General features: G+C 39.5%; 1 protein-coding gene across 4 annotated transcripts in view; it reads left to right on the forward strand.

The window, feature by feature from the left end:
* FARP1 (FERM, ARH/RhoGEF and pleckstrin domain protein 1) overlaps window positions 1-25,451 on the forward strand; it is a 216,426-nt gene that overhangs the window by 142,355 nt on the left and 48,620 nt on the right. For all 4 annotated transcript variants that reach the window (XM_032997135.2, XM_032997138.2, XM_032997136.2 and 1 more), the window contains exons 3-10: window positions 6,012-6,116; window positions 10,743-10,785; window positions 11,916-11,994; window positions 14,306-14,403; window positions 19,164-19,278; window positions 20,456-20,603; window positions 23,295-23,390; window positions 23,910-24,073. In XM_032997135.2, the coding sequence (XP_032853026.1) occupies window positions 6,012-6,116; window positions 10,743-10,785; window positions 11,916-11,994; window positions 14,306-14,403; window positions 19,164-19,278; window positions 20,456-20,603; window positions 23,295-23,390; window positions 23,910-24,073 (848 nt within the window). The remainder of the gene's footprint in view (window positions 1-6,011; window positions 6,117-10,742; window positions 10,786-11,915; window positions 11,995-14,305; window positions 14,404-19,163; window positions 19,279-20,455; window positions 20,604-23,294; window positions 23,391-23,909; window positions 24,074-25,451) is intronic.

Here is a 25,451-nt window from a genome sequence, read left to right on the forward strand (position 1 = left end):
CTATAAGATTAACACCTACACTTTGAAAGGGAGGAGAGGGAGAAAAAGGGCAGAGGATCTCCAAGTGTCTTGACAGTGTTAGGTCCAGAGCAAGAACACTTAGACCACTGCTTTTTGCCTTTCATCCCACCCTTTGAGCAACAGACTTTTGCTAAATATGAATTATGCATTCATTTTACGCCAGAAAGGAGAACTGTTTAAAATACAAAATTTGTTTTCAGATGCTGACAGCATTGTTCTCCTTTAAGTAGTTTTCAAGCTTCCTTTGAAGTATAAATTTCTGGCAGGGTTATTTGTTTAAGAACCCTGTTGCTCAATCTCATCTTTGAGGTTATTTTTATACTATTTGCTTATCATTAACACTTTCTGGTTGATTTTCTTTCCTTTTAGAGCTGTTGATACATATATAATTTTTAACACCTTTGAATAAATGAGAAAATTTATGCTGTTAAGAATGTGGGGTTATTTTTAGTATTGATTATGACTGTATATGACTGAAAAAATAGTGATGAAAATACTGGATGAAGTTTTCACTATTATTTCAGTGCGGTTATTAAACTGGAGTATAAAAATAATATGGGAATCAGACTGATCTGAAGTACAAGGGGTTTTCTGGACGATTACCCACTAAAGAACAAAAAGACATTTTGAACTTTGTACAATATAATATTTAAGGATTTTTAAAATATTTAGCTTGACCAAATTGTCACATTTCATTTTTGAGCACCCAGAATGTGATAGGGACAGGGCATTAGTGGAAGAAACCTTTATATTGTGGCAGGTGTGAATGATCAAGGTACCTTTTCCTTTTAAATGAACATAAAGGAATTATTTCCTGTCCTCATCAGCTGTTACTAATGCACAAGCAAGTTTAATTTAAAAAAATAAACAGACAAACTTTCTGATCCATTTGCAGCAGTTCTGAGGAAGATGAGAAGGAAAACAAAGTAGTCCATCCTTCCATATGAAGCTAACTCTTACTTTGACCAAAACACTGATGGGACTTGTATTTCTCAGATTTTCTGAAGAAACGGCTTATTTTGGTTTTGGTTTTGGTGTTGGTTTGTTTGTTTTTTTTTTTTTTTTTTTTTAACGTGGTATTACTGCTCATCAATGTAAAAACAAACAAACGAACAAATGCCTTTCAATCAAAGATCTGTTCAATCTGGGATCTGACATTAGTTGGCTGGACAGATAAAAAAAAGCCAAAATCACTGTTTGATCCCAAGCAGACACTTTTTTTTTTTTTTTTGGTGGTAGATAGATAGTGAAATAATTACTACATTAACTGAGAGGTGGGGGATTGTGTCCAAACCCACTTCTTTTAAAGTCCTGGATATCTTCCAGATAGTGCTATGCACTTCCTTTTTTTTAAAACATCTATATTGCCATCTGTGCCAGAGAGTGGTCAAAACACATTTGTAGAGGGAGATTTTTTTAAATGATTGACAATTGCTAGAACATGAAAGAATCGTTGAACCTATTAAAATATTCACCATTGGAAGGTCGTAAGCAACATACTATTTTGGATTTTGATGGGAGTAGAGGGAGGATGAATTGAGTAGGACTGAAATAATGAGCAGACAGAAAATGTTGAATGCATAATACGTAAAGCAGGCTACTTTGACTGGGTACCTTCATAGCTTGCAGCTAAATACAGTGATGCACATTATTCATAATTTAGAACTTAGCAGCCTGACGTTCCCTGAAAATGTAAAGTGACTTTTAAAATGTGATTTCACAGAGCTAAATGAAAGGCCAGTTCAAAATGCATTAAGCAATAAGGATGCGTGGCTAGAAATCAGTGAGCTTTTCACTGCAATAAATTTATAATGTTATTTTGGTGTAACTAAATACCACCTCAAGAGAATAATAGTAATTCCCTGCTGTCAGCGCGGCTGGGATTCACCTCATCTAAAGTGAACCCTGCAACACAGGTGTCTGGACTCCTTGTCATCAAGGCTAAAAGAGTACATCTGCAACGCTAAAGAAAAGTTCATTGCCAATGTGCTCAGGTGGCTGTTCTGGGGTAGGAAGAATTGCAGAATTGCCCTCTGGATCTGCAGTATTTCTTCATTGATTATACAAGAATCTGGCCGTCAGTGGAGACGGGAGCAGGGGGCTGCCACCACGGCAGCTGCTTCCCAGCTCCTGGGTGTATGTGACCTTCCCACAGTTGTGTTCCACCACCATACTGTACCCTCCTGTTCCCTTTCCCTCAGTGCCTTAGTGTGGCATCTGTGGAAGCGAATGATCTGGAGGTATAGCCTTGTCACCAGCCTTCATCGTGGGAGCTTCCATGTCCATGTCCCACTTTGCATGCCTCATCCTCCTCTTTTGATCTTCACCTTTGGGTCAGTTCTTTGCCCCTCTGTTGTGAGCTTTTGTTCAGTGATGCTCAGGAAGGGCAGGAGATAGGTCTCCTGGCTCTCCTTACCTGGGTCCTCCGTGTTTGGTCACACCGATGGCCTTCCCTCATTCCAGTGTATGAGGCTTTCGTGATGGCCATGTAATGGGCCTGTGCTTTCTCACTGTAGCAGGGGAAGGCCACCCTATAGCATAGGCTATTGTGCAGCCTTTCCCCACCTTGCAACCCTACCTGTACATGTAGCTGTTTTGGGGGGCTCATGGGGCCCCATGGATCAAACCAGTGCGGACATGGAGCAGGGAAAGCGGCCAGGCTCCGGCTCATGGGACATGGGTGCAGCTGCAAGGCTGTGGGACAGGAGCCAATGAAGCTTGCCTAGTACTTGTTCTTGTTACCTGATGCGTGGCAGCAGGGCCACACCTGATGGCTGGAAAACACCTTCCAAATTCTGTGGAAAACTTGTGTTGTCCCACAGCCCTTGTAACCATGTTCAAGTGAGACATGACTGTTGGCTACAGACGATGTCATTGGTGTGGCGCACTCATTCCTGAATGCTTCCTCTGTCAGCTCGTGTTTACTGTGCCCTGACTGACTGCTGGTTTGCTTCCATACCCAGCGGACTGAGATTTTAATTTATCGTGTTTAAATTTTTTAGTAGGGATGTCATGGAACTGCACTGAATCAACATGTCTCTGAGACCTGAGAGTTCTGGCTTTTTGGATTGTTGTTGTTCTCCTTCTGGTCCTGCAAGACTGGAGTGTCATCAGTCTCTAAATCTTGGCAGATTTTATACACACAGTGTTTCTTTTGAATAAACTGTCAGATTTTATTTTGAGGTAGACTGATCAAAGCTAAAATGAGTTTAGAATAATAATCTTATTTACAAATACTTGAGTAAGAGGCATTTCATGTTACCGAGGCACACTCCAGAGAAAATTCCAAGTCATATAAATGCTACAAGACTGCCGTTCCATTGTCTAAATGCCTGTAAGAAAAAAAAACTTAATGAAACCACTCAGCAGGTTTTAATCAGATGCTTTTACTCATGGTCTGAGATCAGGCAGGCTTGCTGTCCTCAGCTAACCTTGGGCAGTCTGGTAATGCAGGTGGGCTCTCTGCCTTTTTTCCTGTTGGTCAAAAATCTCCATGTTCCCAGAGATGCCTTTTTTTCCCGGGAGGAACAATGGAAGTTTGGTCTTTATCAGACTGGAGTCCATCAGGTACTCTAAGACATATACATACATATGCACAGGCGCATTTACATTTTTCTGGTTGTGCATGAGGATGAAAGCAAATACCCTCTGCCTCTTGCTGCAAGAGTGGCTGATAAACATGTCCTTACCCTCTCTAGCAGCCCCAGCCAAACTGTGGAGTCCTGAGACTAGTCTGGGACCGTGAACATTTGTCTGAAGTTTCTAAATCATTTGTAGGTGTATTTTTGGAGCAGTAAACTAGTATCATTATGGCACTCAATAATGTCTTTTTAATATTATTCTGTTGCCTCCAACAAAATGCAGTTACTGGGAAGCTCTTTCATTAAGAGATGGTGTATGTTTGCATGTGCCTGTATACAGCGATAGATGGAGTGGAAAATATGGGAAGCTTTCTGATAGAACTGACATACAAGACGCGATGGCTGGTGGCAGGCTGGGTGGTGGTCATTGGAAATGCTTTTGGTTTAATGAAGCTGGAGAATGTGAAGTGAATGTATTCAAATACATTTGCACTTGAGACATATTTTGGATGGCGTTACATCAGATCAAAAGTGCTCTGTCTAGAAAAATAGATGTCTTTTTTCCTCGCCTTCTTTGTATCCTCTTTTTTGGCATTTTGGTATAAATTATTACTGCAAAGTTGGTTTTGAGGAATGCTTTAAAAATTAGTACTTCTATCTGCAATTGTTCTTGATGTGTTTTCTGACAGTATTCATAAGGCTAATGTTTGCTACAGCTAACATTAACAAACAGTTAATAAAATAATCTAAGCGGACATTGCTTCCTGGTGGCATGGGTTTGTTAGAGGCACTTGGGAGTATGTTGGGTAAAAACCTGCTCAGCAAGTTCTCAGGGAGGTGAGCTTGGCTTTTTTCTTCTGACTTTCAAAACCAGCCAGCACAGAAGGATTTGGTCATCATGACCTGCATCACCAGGGTGACCGCGCCACTGTGGAGGCGCATATATCCTATGTCTTCCCTAGAAAAATGTCATCCTTTTAATTTCTCTGGTGTAAGCCTTGCTACTGGATATTTACCCTTCACAATTTGTATTAGACAAATCATTTGTCTAATACATAATTTGTCTTTTAACAATTTGTATTTGGAAAGATGCTGTGTACTTTGGGTTGTGGCTGAAAACCAGGTATCACCCTAGGTGGAAATGACATGGAGATTTGTTTTTTGGTATCCCAGTGAAGCAGAAACCAAAATGTGTAATGACACGTGGAAGGAGGTGGGATTGAGCAGCTCTCACTTGCGAGTGTCCTGTTGGTACGGGCACTGCCTGGAGATTCCAGCACATGGTCTCAGGCTCAGGTTTGAGCAAGGTCAGCCAGAGTGCCCACCTTTAATGGTTTGCTTTTCTTTGCTTGGTTACTGCTGCTTTATTTTCCTCTAGTAATTATTTACTGGGCAGAAAGGGAAGGGGCCAATCTGTAGATTGAGTGCGAGTGTACTTGTCCAGGGTGCGATGGGTTTCATGTACCAGGGGTGTTTGTGCAGTTTAATGGATTATTATTTATTCTGAAGTGAGTGGAGATCTATGTTGCAGGGCCTCTTGAGTTAAAATAGGTGCATTTGTCCAAGGAACAAAAATACTTGATTTCAGTGATTGCCCTTTTTATACAGAAACAGTGCTTTTTGCTGAAGACTTGCTGGTGAGCTGTAATTTACAGTATTTGCTGCAGGTGTGGATTTCACTGACGTGCTGATGAGAAGAATCCTTACAATCATCAAAGCTGCAGCTCTGGGAGCTAATATTGGGCTAGAACATCTGGTCTTTATAGAGGGAAGACTTTCAATGTGTGGAAGGAAATACTTGCTCTTGGGTCCTCCAAATTACTCAACAGCTCTGTTAGGGTAGCACGGGCTGGCCTTGACCTGCACTAGTGCCTCACAGCAGGAGGCTCGGGATAAGCTGGTACAGAGTCAGAACCCAGGACTTGAGCCTGTTGCCTGCCAGGCAGAGTCCAGCAAACCCTCAGACCCTTCTGTTCTGTATGACAGGTCTGTTGGTGAATGTTTTCATTTTAGTATGTTGTATGCATATGCACATAGCACCACCTGACATGGCTTGAAGGTCCGTGAGATGAAATAGCGATCTTGTGAAATTCATAGTAGAAATTAGCCTTGGCAGACATAAGAAAACTATATCCCAAGTCCCCCTCTTCTGCCTTGTATTTTTCCCTCAAAAATAAAAATGCACTGAAGATGGATTCTGAGCTACCATCCAGGGTGGGATGGATGTTTTCTGAAGCTTTAAAACTAGTGTAATTATTGTCATCTGCCCTGTGGGTATGGTTGGAATATCCACTGATTTTGTAAACGGTTTTAACAGTGTTGTTTGCTGGACAATTTCTTAGCATAATAATTTTTCTGCCACTAATTAAAAGCATCTTTGTAACCCTTGGCTTTGTTTTCTTCTTACAGCAAAGAGCTCCAGGGAAGGTTTTGCATGATGCTGTTTGCAACCACCTGAACCTTGTTGAAGGCGACTATTTTGGCCTTGAATTTCCGGATCATAAAAAGATGATGGTATGTAAAAGGATTAATTTTCAGACGGTACATGCACGCTGCATTTTCTTCTTCTTCTCCTTACTTATATTTAATCTTCAATCTCCAAAAGAAAAGAGGACTATTATAAAAAATCGTTCTTGCCTGCTGGAGTTGAAGAAATGGTTTTAAAACCTGATTACTCCTGTCAGATTTCATCTGTGTTGAAAGTAACAGCCAATTCAGACGCAAGTTGGAAAAGCATTTTATCTTTATCAGTTGCAGTGGAGAAGCCAAAAGCTGGACTGTTGCAGAGTCCCAACTCTCCTTTCACAGTCCTGCTTAATTTGGAAAGCAGAAATAGTCTTTCTCTGCAGACAGAGAGGTTGCAATGATTGTGACACAGTTCCATAAAAAGCATCATGGGGCAAGAAAATTGATAGATAAAATACAAGATTAATAAAGAGGAAAGCAAAACCAAAAAACCCAAATAAATTGATGAAAGTCCTGTATGGGGAGCTGTGTGGCACAGGCAGGTGTCCTGGTCCTGACACTTTGGACGCTGAAAGCAGCTGCTGGCAACATTCAGGGGTTGCACTAATACTTCTCTGATGTGGAAACAGTATCATGTAGCAGAGAAAGCCAAAGGCTAATGACTTCTCAGCCCTTAATGACTTTATTTCTGAATTTTGTTTTACTTTAGACTTACTGTGTGACCTACTGGCATGTGTGCTAGTTATCTGGATTGTCTGACCAGTACATTCTGGTGTATACTGGATTTCTTGCCTGTTCAGTGAATTCTGCACCAGTAGCCTGGCTGACCTAAAGGGAGATGACTTTGGGCAATTGGAAAAACAATCTGTTTTCTGTCCATCTATATGAAATTTCTGTAAGGAGCAATATCTCTTAATAAAAGAAACAAAAGAGGATTCATCTGCTGCTGCAGTAACTGTTGTCATGCCTTAGTGCAGGCTTACATAGACATTAAAACTGAACACTAGTGGTCATAATGTTTTAGACTAACTATAATTAAAGAGGAATTTTTAAAAAACGGTCATCGATCTTTAAAAGTGATCCACTTCACAGTTTATGCCTGGATTTACATGAAACACAGTTTACTAAAAAGTTTCATATTCTGCCAGATATCCTTGGCTAATGCTTTAGGAAACTTGAGAGCTTAACATAACCCTTCAGAGAAGTGCAACTGTACAGTACTATTACAACAGAGGGTCCGTGTAGCTATGTGCATAATGACATGCTGACATTCCTGATGTATGTATGTAAAGCTGAAACAAATCCTAATGTCTTTTGTGTATATACAGTTGCTTTTTAGTTCTGTAGAAAATAGAGAAGGTCATTTGATCGACCTTCTCTACTTCACAGGTCATTAAGTTTCAAATAGATGACCCTCTGTATTTTTCTCAGAGACCTGAAGTAAACTAACAGTTTTGAGTCTTGTGAAAACAAAATGGTTTATTTGCTTGAGGCAGAACACAGGAGAGATTGAGGTGCTGCCAGTGCCTGAGGCCCTCACAGTGGCAGGAGTTGGCTGGCTGGAAATATGTCCAGACGATCGCAGTGGGGGAGCCAGGGCTCTGATGAAGAGGAAGGTGGAGAAAATGCCCTAAGGCTATTGCCAGTTTGACCTGAAGGAAAATGCCTCCATGCATCAAGCACAGTGACTCACCTGGCCCCTACTCTTGCAAAAGGAAATATTTGCCAAGTGTCTGAGAGAACTAGTCTGTGTTCCTGCTGGTTGTTCCAATCTTTGTTTCTGAAAGAAGGGGAGATCCCTAAATCTTGCCCACATCTAGTCAGCTGTGCCCCAAAAATGGTGAGATTCAGTGGAAGTAACACTTTTAACCACCTAAAAACAACTCACAGAAACTCCAAAGCAGGAAATTTGGTTATGAATCATTGCTTGATGCGGAGCAGCACTCGGAGAGTAATATTTACACTTAAATTATAGTAACCAGTTTATATGATGCAGTTGAGATGAGTGTTCCTGTGGGATTTAAAAATTTCTGAGCTTCATAATGGCCATAATGTAGAACTTAAGCATTGTACAAATAAAAATTTGCAGTTAATGGTGTGTCTGAGAAATAAAACATACATGTGTATTTTACATTCATATCATCTGAAGAGAATTAGTTGTTTTTCCAATGTAGAATGCAATGTAAAAGGAAAAATAAATATTTAGAGCATATTTGTTTGGATGTAATCATACGTACATGAAGTCCTATATTCACAGTTCAGCTGTGTTTGTTTTAACATGTAAGGCTCCAGACTTCATATCTGACATATTGACGGCTGTATGTCAAGATGCCTGGCAGCTGTATACATTCAAGCATGCCGTGCCTGTAGCAGACAAGATCTGCGTGGGAGATGAATGTGGAGGGTCTGAGGGCTGCACTTCCTGCTAGGACAATGAGAAACGAGGCACTGTTGCCAAGCCTGGGGTTTCACGGAGTTTCATCACACTTGATGTCTGCCCCAATTCTCCAGCTGCTGAAATCCGGTCACTGTCATGGAATGCCAGACTTTGTTTAAAAAATAAATAATCTAGCCTTTGTAGTTCCGGAGAAAATTGAAAACATGGGTCTTAATTGAATCCTCGCATTATTTTTCATTTCCAGTTTATAAACCAGTCTGTGTTTAAATACAGTTTGGTAGTTACATGATGCATAAGTTTTGATTCCTTGGGTTTGGTGATAGTGGTAAGGTCTTCATTTCACCCCACCTTTCTCCCTACACTCGTTTAATACATGAATTTCTAGTATCCAGCAGTGTGGTCAAGGATGTTGTAACTTGCTTGTAGGATGATTGGGAAAGTAGAGAAAGGAATGATGCACTGGTGTGCTCATGATGTATCATAAACTCCCTCTGGAGAATGAGAGAGATTTTTTTTTTTGTTTCGGTGTCAAGTAAAATATATTACTCCCATATTCTTGTAAACTGATTCTTGTAAACTGTTTCATATTCAAGATGATTTTTTTTTTCCCCACTAAGCTTGGCAAAGTTCCTGACCTTCATTGCAGATTTACGTACATGCCAACTTTCTGAAACAAAACACTTTTAAGTTACTGAAATGCCAAAAAGTGTCAGAACCTGTTTAACATGTGATAAACACTGTGTTCCTATTCTTGGATAACCAAGTTTCTTTAGCCCTTCTGAAAAAAAACAAAAAAACAACAAAACAACAAAAAAAAAGCACCCCACAAAACTTTAATAGGCTGAGAAAACATAAAATGAATTCCATTGAGAAACATTAGTGGGTGTGAAAGGGCAGGAATGTGAGGTCTTTGATAATTGGAAGCACTCATATTGGTAATGATGAAAATAGCAAACAGCATTAGAGCAGTTATAGCAACAGTTATAGCAGGCCTATTCCTGTCTGGCTGCTCAGGTGATTTTCTAAAATGGATATTATGAGTATCTTTCAGACTCTGCTTAATCTAAAATGAATAAAGGTCGAAGATGTGTTCATTTCAATACATACTTTTTTTCTAGAGGAAGACTCGGTTAATTTGGTTTTTAATGACTTTAACCTTTGTGATGGTTGTAGGATGTTCCTCCACAAATTCCAGATGTCTCCAGGGGAGGCTCTGTGCAATTTAGTGAGATAACAAAATACAAATCTTGGGCATAGGTAGTTACTAGCTGAGGACTGTGAGCTGTCGCCCTTCTCCAGGCCCTGCAAGTCATCTGGCTTTTACCTTTTGCATGATTGCGTGACTGTCCTTTGGCTTTCCATAACATTCTGCCCAGGCCCTACTGACTGAGACTGCAGAATGGGGGTTTAGGCTTTGAAAACTGTATTTCCACCTACTGCTTCTCTTTGGAAAGCCGAAGGAAAGACCCACACACCATCCTGAAAAATGGGTTGTTAAAAGAACAGATGAAAGTAAACTATATGCAGAAGTTACACTGCCCCCTATTAAGAAAGCCTAGGCCTGAGCTTCCCAAGTTTATACAAAAGAGAAAATCCTACACAGCTTGAAAGTAAGCTTCCTCCCACCCACTATTTGCACTGTTGTCTGCCTCACACCCTTGACCTGAGAGGGCATTCCTCCCCAAGGTGGTGGTGGTGACACTCCTTTATCTCCATGCAGCCAAACAAGAGAGCTTCACACTTATGCCCAGGCCTCATTGTGAGACTCCTGTTGGGTCCCCAAAACCAAGAGGTTGCCACCATCTCATTTCTCCATTTGCCCAGTGTGCCCAGCTCAAAAGTGAGCACCAGCCCCTTTCGCTTGCCTTTCTCAAGATTAATTAGGGTGAGGGCCACAGTGACAGTATAGGACTGTCTTTTTCTGAACTTCTTGTTTCAGTTGTTCTTTCCACAAAATGAATGATTCCTGACTAAATGTGCAGTGATCGTTGGTATCTGAGACAAGTGAGGGGGAGATTTCTTCACTGTTTCTAAGCTTTCTGAATTCATACTGCTTCAAAAGCTGTGCCACAGTGACACCTCATTCATGGTGCTGTTTCCTGAGTATCTACCGGAGTCTGGGGGAGAAAACCCACAGAGTATAGTTAGGGAGAACATGATGACCACACTGGAAAAAATAAATAATTAACCGATAATCTAAGTAGTGCAATGAAAAATGCTCCTCTGCAAACAGTAGTTTGTTCAGAGATGATGACACCACCTTCTTTTGTTTTCAGGTGTGGCTTGATCTTTTGAAGCCTGTTATGAAACAGATTAGAAGTAAGTACTTCCTTGCTGTCATTTATTTTGTCAGTCTGAGAGTACCTGAATAAATTAGGACTCTGTCAGTTGGGATCTTTGTCTTCTCAACTTTCTTCACCAATTTTTTTTTTTATTACCTTTTATTTCTGTTCTGTTCTTAGAAGATGTACTGTGCATGCTGTGAAATGATGCCACATGAACGTGTGAAAGTGCTGACCCAGTAGGAGGCTGAGGTTTAGCCAGTCGCTAGAAGAGGCAGTGGTGGCTATGGAGGGAGAACAATTTTGTAGAGAAAAGTAAAGAGTGCAGTAAAAGAACAATTAAATGAAGCATACATTGCTGAAAGATAGGAGTAATCGGGATAAAAGAAAAAGAACAGGAAGACATTAGTACTGTGAATGAGCTAGCAAATATATTACAACTTTGTGAGTTGTTGCTGCAGAACTTGGAACTGTCTGTGAACTAAGAGGAGGAGACAGTTGGGACAGGGCCATCAGGGAAAGTTACAATGGGTGGTGGGAAAGAACAGGAAATTGTAAATAGTCACCAGCTCTGGGAAAAGTAGAAGTGAACAGGGAAAGGTTTTGGTGATTTTGTTTCTCTGTCAAATATCAGCAAAGTTCTTCATTTATTGAGCTTTGCCATTGAGATTAAGTTTTCCTAGGTGCTTCTCTGGTCATAGCTGTCTGAGTGTATGCTCTGGCACCTCTCCCTCTCATGACAGAGACAGACATTGGTCCTTCTGTCACTGGCCATACTTGTAAGAGTCAGAGCAAATGTGCTGCTGTAAAAACAGAAATAGTAATTTGCTAGTGAACTTGAAAAAAGGACTGCATTTTAGCTCCCTCCTGTTCTGAAGAAAGGAAAATAGGCACACATAATATATTTTATTGGATCAACTAATGTAATTACTAAAAACAGACTCAGTTTTGGCAGAGTATCCCTCGACCAACTTACTGTTCTATTTTATTTTGTGTAAATTTTATTGTGCAATCTCTAAATAACCTGAATACTAACAAAGAACAGGACGTTAGCATTTATGCATGCACTTCAGGTTCCATGAATCATCCCTTGTACATCATTCTGTGTAACAAAATTTGGCCAGCATGTTACTGATGTTCACTAACTTGCTTTGACATTTCCCCTAGGACCGAAGCATGTTGTTGTAAAATTTGTGGTAAAATTCTTCCCACCTGACCACACTCAGCTGCAGGAGGAACTGACAAGGTTAGTAGCTGCATGACTGGGTTTATTTGTTAAATTTCTGGCGGAGAGAGGAGAGAACATGGAATTTGAGATGATTGGGTGAGGATCAATGGCTCAAGATCAATCACCCCAAGAGAGTGCAGCTCAGCAACACAGTTCTTCAAGCTCCTTTGGCAGTGGTGTTGGAAGAGACCTAAGGCATGTGGTGACACCGTAGGGTGCTCCTCTGCTGAGGGACATGTGTGACTCTGCACTTGCATTTGAGAGAGAGTTGTTTTATGTGAACTGCCAAGTTGCAGCAGCATTGGACCCTATTTGTATAGCCAACGCAAATGCCCAAGGTTTGTGCAGATGGAAGTGTGACTTCGAAGATGGAGAAATTGAAAGGACAGGGAATAAAATGAAAATTCAGAGGAAGGTAGAGAAAGATACATACATATGCAGAAAGAGTACCTTAAACTATGTACTTTAAACGTATTTATTTTCAGTGCATTTCAAAAACTTCATTTAAGCTCTGAATTTCATAATGTGTTGGCATAAAGAATCATATTTCTCTGTGAATAAATATTTATATGAGGGACCTATTAAGGTGGTTCTTCATTAACAGGTCCTTCCTTTATGATCAGAAACATTGTTTTGTTGGAGTAGTTCTTCACTGCAACTTTTCAACTCTTTCAGATCTACAATATTATTTTTTAATTATATTTTCCATTCTGATTCAGTTTTTTCAGTATTAGTTTTTATTTTCAGCCTTCTTACAAGATGAAGCTCTATTACAAAGAGCTGTTGTGTTCTTATGGCCTGCTTTACAAAGAACAAGTCCATTTTTGTGAAGTTCTGTGTTTATCTCTGTCTTGTTTTATTTTGGTGATAGATCAATGGAATGGAAAAAAACTAAATTATTGATACCTCTTGCTAGCCTGGACAGAGAAAAGTAGAAAAGTGGGGTAGGAGGAAGGAATATTTGCTTGAAAGATTGAGTAAAAACGATAAAGGGATGAATGAAAACGCTAAACGTGATGTTACTAATGAAGTATTTCCGTTTCCAAATAGATATTCTGCATATCAGTTGCTTAGTATGTGAACTGTAAATTGATTTTTGGTGTTCTCTTTCTGCACCTGGAGACATGTCACTGAATCCTAATGACTTTTTTGATTAGATTTTAAATGTGTATGCTACGGAACTTGAATATATGTACACAGCAGTGTGTAAGATGTGAAAGCATATCCACTGGGAACAGCTTCATCACTTGGAAGAAGCAGAGAATACAACGGTTTTGTGCTATATTCTTCTAGTAGGATGAATTTCATATGGGTAGGCGGATGTCTGCAGGTTTGAAAAGGACATTATTTAGATATGTGATATTATTTCATGTACTGTGCATGTTTCCATACTCCTCAAATCAGCTTGCCCTTTTCATTTAATTTACCTACATCTCATTCAGAAACTCACTTCTAAAATTAGAGATTTTCACTGGACCTAATAAAATCTAGTCTTATTAGAAACTATTGAGATCCTATAGTATGAGTTCTTCAGAGGAGCTGCAGTCTTTGGAAGGCTTTTTAAGATGTCTAACCAGTGCAAGTTTCATACCAACTATAGGAGAAATTCCCACTGCTAGCTCATTTGTTTTTATAGGGAAAAATTTGATGCTGAGTGGAACTAAGCAATTTCAATTCCTGTTGAAGCTAGAAGAAATTTTAATGCTGAAATAATGTCACGTACCTGTGTTGTCTCTGCACTTAAACTGACTATGTAGACTTGCCCTACACAGCTGGTGTGGTTTGGTGGCAATGTTAAAAATGGCTGGTGTATAGGTGGTGCAGGTAATGGGGCCACAGAAGTACCAGAGCTATCTAGAGTTGTTTGATCAAGATCTTGCCCCTCGTTTCCAGGCAAGTGCCAAGGTGGAAGTTTAGAGTTCTCCTTGTATTCTACAAGAATTAACTGATAACTAAATCACTGGTTTATCAGGCATTTCTTCATAGTTACAAGCAGCTCCATTATCTAGTGCTGCTTGCTGTGCAGTTGCTGAGCACTTGATAGCTGTCACATTTGCTTCCACTGTCATATCTAATTGCTCTGGTTCCAGGGGAGGGAAGGAGAAAGAAAAAGAGAGATATCTTGGTTCTGCAAAGCAGCTACCATGTAAGACTAATGACTGTAATACAGTATCTGTTATGTTTTAGCCTCTAAACAGGAAATTCAGATCACTTCTGTAGATTCCAAAAAGTGAAAGGAACGTGTAGTCAAAACCAGAGTTCGCGCTGAAATACTTTCCCCTCTTTCCCTCATGCTTTGTGTAAGTCTTTGTTCACTTTTGTTTTGCAGGTACCTATTTGCATTGCAAGTGAAGCAGGACCTGGCACAGGGAAGGCTAACGTGTAATGATACCAGCACTGCCCTCTTAATCTCACACATAGTACAGTGTAAGTTCTTTTTTTCTTCTTTCCAGGAGGATAAACAGGTTGATTGTTTGGACATGCTTTGCTGGGTTACCTGTTAGTAGCTGCCATAGGGACAAGTTTAAGCCATACAGACAATTTATTGTATTTCTGTATAATGGCATTCAAATACAGATAATTTACTCTTTCAAAAAAATAAAAGCTCCTGGACACTGGGTTTGCATTTTTAAAGCACTGCATTTGATAGTCTGCCTAGGATCATTTAAAAAGCAAACTTTGCAGGCCATGGCAAATAGGTTGAAACCTTCAGAATTCCTGTTTTATTATACTTTGTATCATGTCAGCAGAGCATTCAAAATCCTGGAGTTCTGTGTGCTGTCTAGAGAATGTAGTAAATAAACATGGTTAGAATGACAAACTAAATCACAGTCCTAAGTGGGAACTGATAGGGAAGAAAAAAGCAACAGATTTTGAGCCTTTTTTTTTTTTTTTTTTCTTAATTGTAAAATATGCACAGTAAGACTGTGCAGTAGAATCATACATTAACTTTGCTTTCACATCAAAGCTTCTTTTAGCTTCCAGATGACTTGAAAGGTAGCGTACGCTTTCCATTTCAAGACTTTATGGATACTCATCTGGAGAATAACATTAGGAAAAACCACTTAGTAGCATATATAATGGTCAGAATTGACCATTGTTTTGAATCATCATACAGCTCAGTATTGCATATTTCCACTGAAATGCTGTGGTATGGAAATTGCAGTCAACAACAACATTCAGAAGCTCTTTAGTGATGAATAGAAAAATCTCATGATCCTTTGTCATAGTCTGAGTGTTAGGGCAGTTTCTCATCACTTGCTGTTGGAAAGGCAGGTATTGCGTTGTTTTCTATTTGCCATGGTCATCATTGTCCAGGGTGACAATAGCAATAAGAAGCTGTACAACAACCTCTGTGAGATTCTATTCCTCATACCATTTTAAAACAATATTTTTACAAAAAAAAAAAAAAATCCCTGGCTAGAGAGTTTTTTTGTGTCATTTCATTTCTTCCTGTTACAACGTCCAGCACACCAACTATAGTTCTTTCTTCAGTTGAGCTTGTTCTAACTTCTCAGGAAAAATAGTTTTGATTGTTTGGGGGAAACTGAGTATCATTTGTTACACTGCATTCTAGGAGGGTGACTTTTCCTACTAGATAGATGTCTGTGCACAAAAGAAAGATGTTGGGGAGAGGACACCCTAATGCATGTGTCACTCTTCATTTGAGGTATTGCTTCATGAACATTCTCTCTTGAGCTCTTATACAGTATATGCATTATTTTCCATATGATTTCTACTTAAATTCTATTTTGTGTTTTACTCATCTCTTATTGCTTACTCAGTTAAGTTCTTCACTGAACCATCTACAGCTCTGGTGTCTGAACTGGTCAGAGTGCAACTGCTAGCTTGTTTTCCTAAAGCAACAGCATATGAGGATAAAATACAGGATGTCCTTTCACCTTTACAAGCTGTTGCTTTTCCTTCTCCCCACAGTCAAACTCAAATTTAATACAGTTGTTTTTTCAAAATTCCTCTGTTAAACACCTGGCCATTTCCCCTGACACACCTATGCAGGCTGGCAGGAAGTATTAATTTCAAAGTGTGCAAAAATGGCCGGTCACCACCATTCCTCCTTTGCTGCTGAGATGCACTAAACTGTTGGATTAAATAATTTTCCTCAGTTGCTGGAAATGATTATGATGCATTTGAAATCTTTCTAGTTCTTTGTCCCCTTCATTTGTGAGCTTGAGGTGCAGAGTGATTCTGAACTGGGAATTTAGGAATCAGGTATTACTCTCCCTATGGGGAGAGTAAGGTGAGATACTTCTGTACTGAAAAATGGCGTTTTTTTCATCATGTCAGGGGAGAGGTGAGAGATTCATCGTGCGGAAGTGAGACAGTATTCACAGAATCTGAACTGCAGTTTTAGACAGAGGGATGCTGTGCCTCGTAGTGCACCTGCAGTGCTGCTTCCCCTCGCCATCTCCTGATTGCAAGCTGGACATTTTTTTTTGCTGTTTATGATTTTTCCCTTCTTCCTTCTTTCTGTAACTGTGTTTGTTAGAAACCTCTGATAGAAGTTTGTGACTATGTCAGTTATTTATACTTCTTGTGTCTCATGAACTTTTTTCTGTGAAAATTTCTCTGGCAAGAGTCCATAGCTGCATGTTACCCACATGGCTGTCTTTTGTATTTATTTTCTCTCTAGTTTATTATTCAGTAGCAAAAAAAATATTACACACTTGTCTGCAGCAAAAATAAAACTAGACAGCTATCAAAGTGGGAAGATGGAGAATGCAGGAGGTTAGGTATTGTATGTCTTATCGATGCTGTGCCTATGAGTGGTTTCCATGAGAGATATCTGATTCCAGGAGGCCCTTGTGTTATGTATACGAGCTTATGTCAGTGTTATAGACTTATTTCTATGAAATCATATGACAGCAAATAGGTTTCTATTAAATTAACATGTATATTACAGAATTAAATTTATATTTGAAACTTTCTATTTCAAATACACCTTTCTAAGGTATTGTAGAAAGCGTTAGAAATGAGAGGAGACTTCAATACTGCAAATGATGCAGTAAAATGAGTGTGTGAAGTAAGAAAATGGACTGATTAAAGGAAAAGAGCTGAAATACAAAGCATTTGACGTATCAGAATTGCTAATGCAGACAGAATAAAGCATGGTGTAATGCACTTGCAAGATAAAAGGAAGTGTTAGTGGAAATCAATCTTTGACTAAAACACATGAGAAGATTTTAAAGAAGAGTTATATCTGAGGCTAACAATATTCAAAATACAGCTCTTACTCTAGAGGGAGTGCTACTGGAAAGGCATTTAAGGTGGAAAAGGGGGCCTAAGGAGAGAAATAAAAGCTGTTGAGTACAAGGTCAGAGAAAACAAATTCAGAAGTAACTTGAAAGCCAGGAGGACAATTTTGATAATGGATTTGCAGTTGACAAATGCAGAGAACATTATAGAAATCATGTAGAGGTGAAATAAGAGTCTTCTGTACTCTTGGCTCTGAAGAAGGCCCTGCAGAAGGTGGCTTAAGTCCATCCATGTACAAGGATGTGCAGGGTGTGAGCTGCATTTCAAAGAATCGAGGCCCATGTTATTTGAGGTGTTGCAAACCTAAGTGGGCTTATGGCTTCATTAAAGAAGAGAAACTTGCCTTTCATGTGAGTTAGGGTTAAAAATGGACCCTGAAGGATTATGATGCTGGAGCAAGTAAAACTGGAGTGAGGGTGCCGTTTCTGAGATGAGGACAAAAGGGACATTCTAGAAAGGAGAATTCTTAGAGATTCTGTAGTATTTCTCTTGTCTCAAGGAATAATTCAGAGCAGATGGGATGAAGGAGGGGGTGGAAATCAGTCAGTCTCAGTTATCAACTCTTTTCTATCTCTTACCTCCAAAATATAGAAAGTCATTGTGTGGCTGCAGGCAACTTGGGTTAAAGGGTTACTGCTCTGTCATTCATAGGTGCTTTCATCCTCATCTTCCCTGCCTACACAAGGTTTTTGCTACCCCTCCACATTCGCAGGTACCTCTGATCCCAGTCAAACTTTTGTCAGAAATCACTTGCAGTGTTTTAAACACCATCTGAAACCTTTCTTTTTCCTAAACCAGCTCATTTTGGACAGAACTGGATTAAGGGTTCATTTATGTGGGTGGAACTGAGGTGAGGATGAGGCAAGGATCTAAGCTTGGGTCTGTGATATCCTAGGTCAGCTGCACAACAACGTGTCTGACTGCAACCTGGACTTAATTTGAGGAAGCTGCATTTTAATTTCACTGACGTTATTAATGTAGCGGCCTTTGTTGTAGCGATGTTGCTATTATTCCAGCAGGTTTGCAGGCAGAAGCTGCTATGTTGTTCAGTGAAAAAGCTAAGCTAATAGCAAGATTTTAAGAGCCATTCCAAGAATAGCAGGCAACAAGATAGTAATCTGGCACCCACACATAGATTGCCTGCCCACACGTGCCACACCCCACCACCACCACCACCCCCCCCAAAAAAAAAAAAAAAAAAAAAGGAAATAAAAAAAGGGAATCTCACTGAATGGGCTGCAAAATGGAATGTGGGTGTGACATACTGTTGCACACACAATACTGAATAACTGCAGCAGATGGGAGCGACTTTGAAGAGGAGGGAGGGAGACAGAATGTGTCTCAAACTGCTGCAAAATTAGAGGGAGACAAATGTTTCATAACCCCATGAGGTAAAATACATGCCTGCATTCAAACAGGCAAACAAAAACCGTGTTTCAGATTTTTCCCCCAAGGACTGCAGCATGGGGCGTGGGCCTGGAGAGGGAGCTTGTGCTTGGCTGCTCCAGAGAGAGACACATGAGCACCATGATGCGTGTGAGGGAGATGGATGAGTTCTGCTGAGTTAGTGCTATCCTCCCTGTCACCCCCGCCCTCATCCCGCACACAGGTCGAGGCAGCACTGTGATGGCTCTGTTTGTTCAGTTGACATCCAACAGCTACTTACTTGGTTGTGGTAGGTGGAGGGAATCCTTGGGCTTCTTCTCACTTATCAGATACTAACAGAGAGGAGAAGGGAGAAATGTGTGGAAGAGAACGTAGTTGGAACCTGAATCGTAAAATCATCACACAGCTTGCAAGAAACTATGTTTGCTTCTCTGCCCTCTTCCCAACTGTCTGCACCTTTTGAATTGCCCAGAATAATTCAGATTTAATATAATGTTTTAATAGACTTTTCTTAAAATTCTCCCTAGCTGAGATTGGGGACTTTGATGAAACCATAGATCGTGAACACTTAGCGAAGAACAAGTATATACCTCAGCAAGAAGCACTAGAAGACAAAATCATGGAATTTCACCGTAGCCACATGTAAGACTTTTTCTTCTTGTTCTTTGCCTTCTTTTCCTTTAAATAAAGAATTCGTGTAAATATAGGCTAGATTATAAGTACATGAGAGATTTGGACCTCTGAGTTTTTAAAAGGTTACTTCTCAAAAAACGTTCAAGTCTATGAATTACCTGAAGGTTACTCCTGCTTTTCTCCCATCACCATTACAAGATGTTTAAAGAGCAATTGATTTTGATATTCATTCAAGCATACCATTATTTTACAGTCTATTTCATACAAAATGCTTCACTGCTGATTTTGTGCATGCAGGTATGATTGCAAATGATGAGTGATTAGTCAGGCACTTCTGACAGCAGTCTTTTTGATTTCAAGGACATTGAATGTTGCCTTTTCACCCTTCCATTCTGTATTTAGAGACGGGTGAAGAAGGGGTTTAATGATAGTTTTAGGACAAGCACAAAGTGCTTGCAGGCTTAGGGATTTGGGGGAATAGGATTCAAGATGATGATGCAAATTGGTATACTAAGGTCTGGAGACAAGTCTAGTAGTAAGAAGATGGCTAAAAGAATTACAAATAAGGCATAGAAAGGTATTTTTGCTGTTGAGGGCACTTCAAATCTTGAACAGTTTCATTTTGAGCTACATTGAATTAGATACGAGTAGTGTAAGGAGTTCCATAGCAATAGTAATAATCAAAACTTTTGTGTAATATCATCAGGATTAATTTAGTGCTTATGGGTTCCCAACATTTATAATAAGGTTTCCATGTCATCTGTTTTACTTCATTTTGGTACTGCATTCACTTTTAAAACAACATCCTTACACGCTTCTATGTATATATATATTTTTTTTTTTTAGCAATACACCATATTTTTCCAATGGAAAATACAAAGTGAGGTAGTGAATTCTGTTAAAGTTAATGGTTGAAAATCTAGCTGTATCAGATGTCTCAGAATTGGAGCAATCAAAATTTCTAATAGACTGTAAAATGTGTAGATTCTTTGGTTTTGGTTTAGACGAAGATCAAGTTGTTGTTCTAGCTGATATAAATCTAAGGACATAGAAAATCCCTACAGCTATTATATTTCTGACAGGTTTCAGTCCCTAATGAAATGTCTCTTTGTTTCTCTGGAGGACCTGTTGATCTCTATTAAAAAGTATGAAGAATTTGTGTGTCTTCTCTGTTTTCTTTCTTAAGGGGACAGACACCAGCAGAGTCTGACTTCCAACTTCTGGAGATTGCCCGTCGGCTGGAGATGTATGGAATACGCTTGCATCCAGCCAAGGACAGGGAAGGGACAAAAATCAACCTGGCTGTTGCCAACACAGGCATTCTGGTGTTTCAGGTTAGAGCTGCTCAGGACATGACTTTGTACTTTATAAAGCAGAGAGATTTCTTACAGTGATAAGAATTCAGGACATCAGTCATGTCTAAAAGAATTTGGTTTGAAAATTCAGAAACTTCCAAATTTTTTCTAACAATTACCTTAGACCTTTTATTAGCTGCATTAGGTCCTTCAGTGCCAGGGACTCTTACCTTATTTACATGCACAGAGTAGAACTCCATCTGTAGCCACAATGTGCTGTTCAAGATGCAAACTGATCCACAGCTCACAATTTGTTAGTTGGTCATGCTGACACCTCCTACATAGAGGAGCAGGTAGGTCTTGCAAGTGTGGTGCACACTAAATGGGTGTGAAGCGGAGACAAATAAAACAACAGACAGCTGGAGTGCATGGAGAAGGATGTAGGTAGTGAATGTAAGCTCTCCATAGCACTACTTTGTCAGTTTTTAGAATTTTCTTAGCGAGCGTTGGCCATTCTACCTTTGCTAAATCCGTGAATCTTACTTCTTTCCCTAAAAGGTCCAAAGTATTTTCCTTAGATTTCTTTCCTCTCCCCTCTTACCCTAGTCAGCCTAGAAAATGTTCATGAAGCATCATTAGTAAATTTACCAAATTCATGTTCTGCAGTTTCCCTTAGCTAAATAACAAGTTGGTCTTTTACAGTTGTGAAGGTACAGGGATTCAGCTGGTGTAGACTGCTTTCACTTCAGGTGAACTTATGTCTACTAGCATCTAAAATGCTACTTACCTCACTCTGTGTTAAAAACAGTAAATAAACTGTCGTTTAAAATGTTTGGTTTTACAATTATCAGAAAAGACTATTCATTTTAACTGTTTGACCGTAGTTAAAATATTAGTGTTTCCAACCTTATAAAGTGCATTGAGTCCTTTTATAAAGAACAACAGCAACAAACAAACCCAGAAATATGTCTGACCCAAATGCTCTGAGATCTAAATTTAAAAAAAAAAAAAAAAAAAAAAAGTTAAAAAGCCCCTGATAACTAAATGGGTTGCTAGTAAAACCCCAAAACTGAAGCACAGGTTGAAGAGTGAGAACAACAGGATCTTAGAAATGCATGTAGCTCAAACAATTGTATGTTCAGGCCCTTCCCCTGCTCCCAGACAGTATTTTCATCAGCTGAATTAAAGAATTGCAAAGCTTCATAAATTAAGACTTCTTTACAGCTGAAAGCATGTGTCCACACAAAAGAGCATGGACCTCACTGAGTCCCCTCAGACAGCTGGGATCCCTCCATAAAGATGTAGCTTCTGGTTGAAGGCCCAAGGCCTGATTTATAAAGCTGTAAAACTCAGTCATCTCTTCCCATCCTAATGTGTTTGGGACTTTCAAAACAGGGTTTTTCTGAACTTTCAGAAAAGCTTGGAAATTTTGCTGGATCAAGCTCCAAGACTGAATGCTGAAGAGGAAGCCAGACTCTGACCTGCTGAGTCTGCCCAGCAATTGGCATCTGGCAGTAGGCTTGGAGCTTCCTTCAAGTACTTCATAGGGCAAAAGCCTTGAATTCATGTTTTTACTTTGGATATTACTGATAGAAATTGAAATATTAAGACCACATTAGAATGACCTCAAGGAAAATAAAGATTCACTCACAAATGGCATAAGCAGTAGTCAGACAGACTTATTTTAAGGCCTGCCATTTATTTAGAAATCGGTGTCAGTGCTGCTGAATATTCTAAGGGAGATTAATTATGTGATTCTTAGACAGCAGGTTGACTTAACAGAGATCATCACACTGTCATTACTCCTACATCCGTCTGGTGACGGCGCCCGAATCAGGATGGGTTTCTACATTTAGCAATCCTGTAGTAGCTGTCTGAAACTTCTGTGCTGTGCTGTAGACATGTTGGTACTGATGTCTTTACTGAACAAACTGCTGTAATGAATATTTTAAAATAATACCTCCAATACCTTCTAACATAGATTAAGAATGAGATTTCCAGGGTGTAGGGGCTAATGATGCAGTGGCTGGGAATTGTAGTAATTTGATGATAATTTCTCTCAGGCTTGCTGTTTGCTTCTGGGTTTTGGTTGCCTTTTTTTGGAAAAAGCATTCTGTGACTCTTCGGAGACAAGTAATTTATTTACGTTCCCTTTACTTCTGTTGCTCCCTATGAAAAGTCAAAATATTCCTGGTATTTTGTACTTTCAATACAAAACTTCAAGTTGCTGTTTTTTTCCCCTGGTTAAGTAATATTTAAAGGGGTGTTTATTTTGCCCTGTAGACAGGCGAAGAGGAATAAATGTACGCCATGAAAGTGAGGTGACATGTTACGTGTCTGGATTCCCTGCATTCTCTGTAGCTGGTGAAAAGAGGAGGTGGCACCTCTTGAAGGTGTATTAGTCCACTGAAAACCTGAGTCTGCATAGATAATATCGTCTAGGGAAAAGCGGGGCCACCCTGTTTTGTGCAGTGTTACGGGGTTGGATACTTTCACATCAACTCAATGTACCCAGTTCTAGAAATATGCAAGAGTTTAACCATAAGTACCTGCCTTCAGTCACAGCACCAGGTGCTTGTGGTTTGCATTATCAGAGGATGCACGGTAAGGAATACCATAATTTCGAGTGAAATGACTAGATGATTAATTTATGACAAGCTTGCTTTAGTGGTTTAGATTTACCCATTTGGGTCTAGAACACTTAAACTCTGCTGGCTTTTTTCTCTGTAGGGTCACACCAAGATCAATGCCTTCAACTGGGCTAAGGTTCGAAAGCTGAGCTTCAAGAGGAAACGTTTTCTTATCAAACTACGGCCTGATGTGAATGTAAGTCCTTGTCATGAATTGATAAAGTTGACGAAAGGTTATTAGGTAAATTTCTATTCACAGATCAAACACGTATTTTTAAGAAGATTATGAGGTTTTTAATTAATTAATTGCTTATGTTCACTCTTGGTACTGCACGCATCAACCTGGCATCCCAGGTGAGCAGTCCTAGCAAAAGAAATGTAACTAAATGCCACAGAGTTGTCTTCTGGATTCAACTCTGGTACTATATCATCAATTCTTAAGTTATATGTAAACCACCTCTTCTCATTAACATTAAGACCACTGCTTTTTTTATGTCATATTTGTCAATGAAAGAAAGTTTGAGCAATAGCTCTGATATTGCCAGGCAGCTCAGTGATGTCTCAAAGTGGGAAGGATAGGGCCTGTTAAGCCTGAAAGCCAGTGAGTTAGGAAAAAGCACTTTTTTTTTGGTAGCATAGTGCCTGCTTTGTCGATGCATCTCTGTAATATATGTTGCTTGCTTGCTTACATTGCAAATGCTATCTCAATTTTCAGAGTTCATTCCAGGACACTCTGGAATTCCTTATGGCCAGTCGAGATTTTTGCAAGTCTTTCTGGAAGATCTGTGTGGAGCATCATGCCTTTTTCAGGCTTTTTGAGGAACCTAAACCAAAGCCTAAACCCGTTCTTTTTTCTCGAGGTTCATCATTTAGGTTCAGGTAAGACCTGTATTCTTCTTTCCACCTTTGTTGCCTCCCCAATTTCAAAATCACATTCATAATGATCTAGGATTAAACTTATTATTTTCAGCTCCCCTTTTTTACACTGTAGTTTTCTCCTTTGTGTTTTCCATTGCATCTTCTCAGCCAGAACAGTGCAAAGAACACCGTAGGGAAAAGCCTGCATTAACTTTGTAGCAGCTGTTGCAAAGTACTTTCTGGAAGTAAGATATAAAGTATATAGGTTCCATCTGATTTTACATAAGAAAATTCACCTGTGACCTAAGCAACACTAGCTAGCAACTTTTTGGCACTCTTTGGATCCTCTGCTTCTAGGAAAGGATGTTTCCTATGTATCAAAGTAGAGATCTGTATTTGCCTTACATGTCCCTGTGGTAAACTCATCTCTATGCAGTTAAAAGCAATGGCTTGTCTTTATGCTGAGACCTTTATGTTTGCAAAGGATTTATGTGAGATCACCACCTATGCCAAGACCAAGTCTCACTGCAATATTGTTAGAGCTGCAGAAAAGTTTTTAATAGTTGGGTTATTGTTTTTTTTTTTTATTACACTGACAGAAGGCTTCTTGTAGATATTGTACTGTGTATGCGGAGGGGGAAATCCTTTTATTCATATGGTTTATTTTGTTTGCGAAGCTGATATAAGCAGAACAGCCAGAAACCCTATTTGCTGAGTAAAAACTATATACTCTAGTTGCCTTGCACAAAACATAGGATATATGGCCATTCTAACTCTTGTCCCACTTTGTTTCCTGGCTGCAAAGTATATTAATTAAGATGGATCTATGTTAGTGTAAACAAGCTATAACTTGTTAAGTTTCTGCCTGAGTAAATAGAAGACAGTAGGTGCATTCAACTTACCTCCAGGTTTGAAGAGTAGGTTTTGGCTATATCCTCCACTCACTGTGATCTGTGCTACATACATTCAGTAACTTTTTCCAGGCCTTGTGGTAATTCAGTTAGTTGAAAGCCTCTAATGAATGGGAAGGATTTAGTTCTCTGTTAAGTATTCTTGAGGTGTGGGTTTCCTTTACTGCTCTCAGTTCCCTTTGGAGTTTATAACTGCACGGTAGGAAGTGCTGTGCTTTCTCACTACTTTTTCACAGTCTGTAGCAGAAGAGGAGAAAGGGATTTCCAGCCTAAATCTCTGCAGAAAATGTATAAATGCTTAATTGGTGTGTTTAATGGTAGCAACTGAGTTATGAGACACATTTCAGCAGTTTTCATCTTGGTTCCAGGGTTTACTGCTACCAGGTAAGGCTGGTATTTGACTCAGAAGGATTCAAGAATATTCTTTGTTCATGAGAGGAAAACTTAACCTCTTCATCACTTTCTGTTATGGTGACTTCTCAGTAATT

This window comes from Tyto alba, unplaced genomic scaffold (genome assembly GCF_018691265.1).
Source record: "Tyto alba isolate M040663 unplaced genomic scaffold, T.alba_DEE_v4.0 Super-Scaffold_45, whole genome shotgun sequence".
NCBI lineage: Eukaryota > Metazoa > Chordata > Aves > Strigiformes > Tytonidae > Tyto > Tyto alba.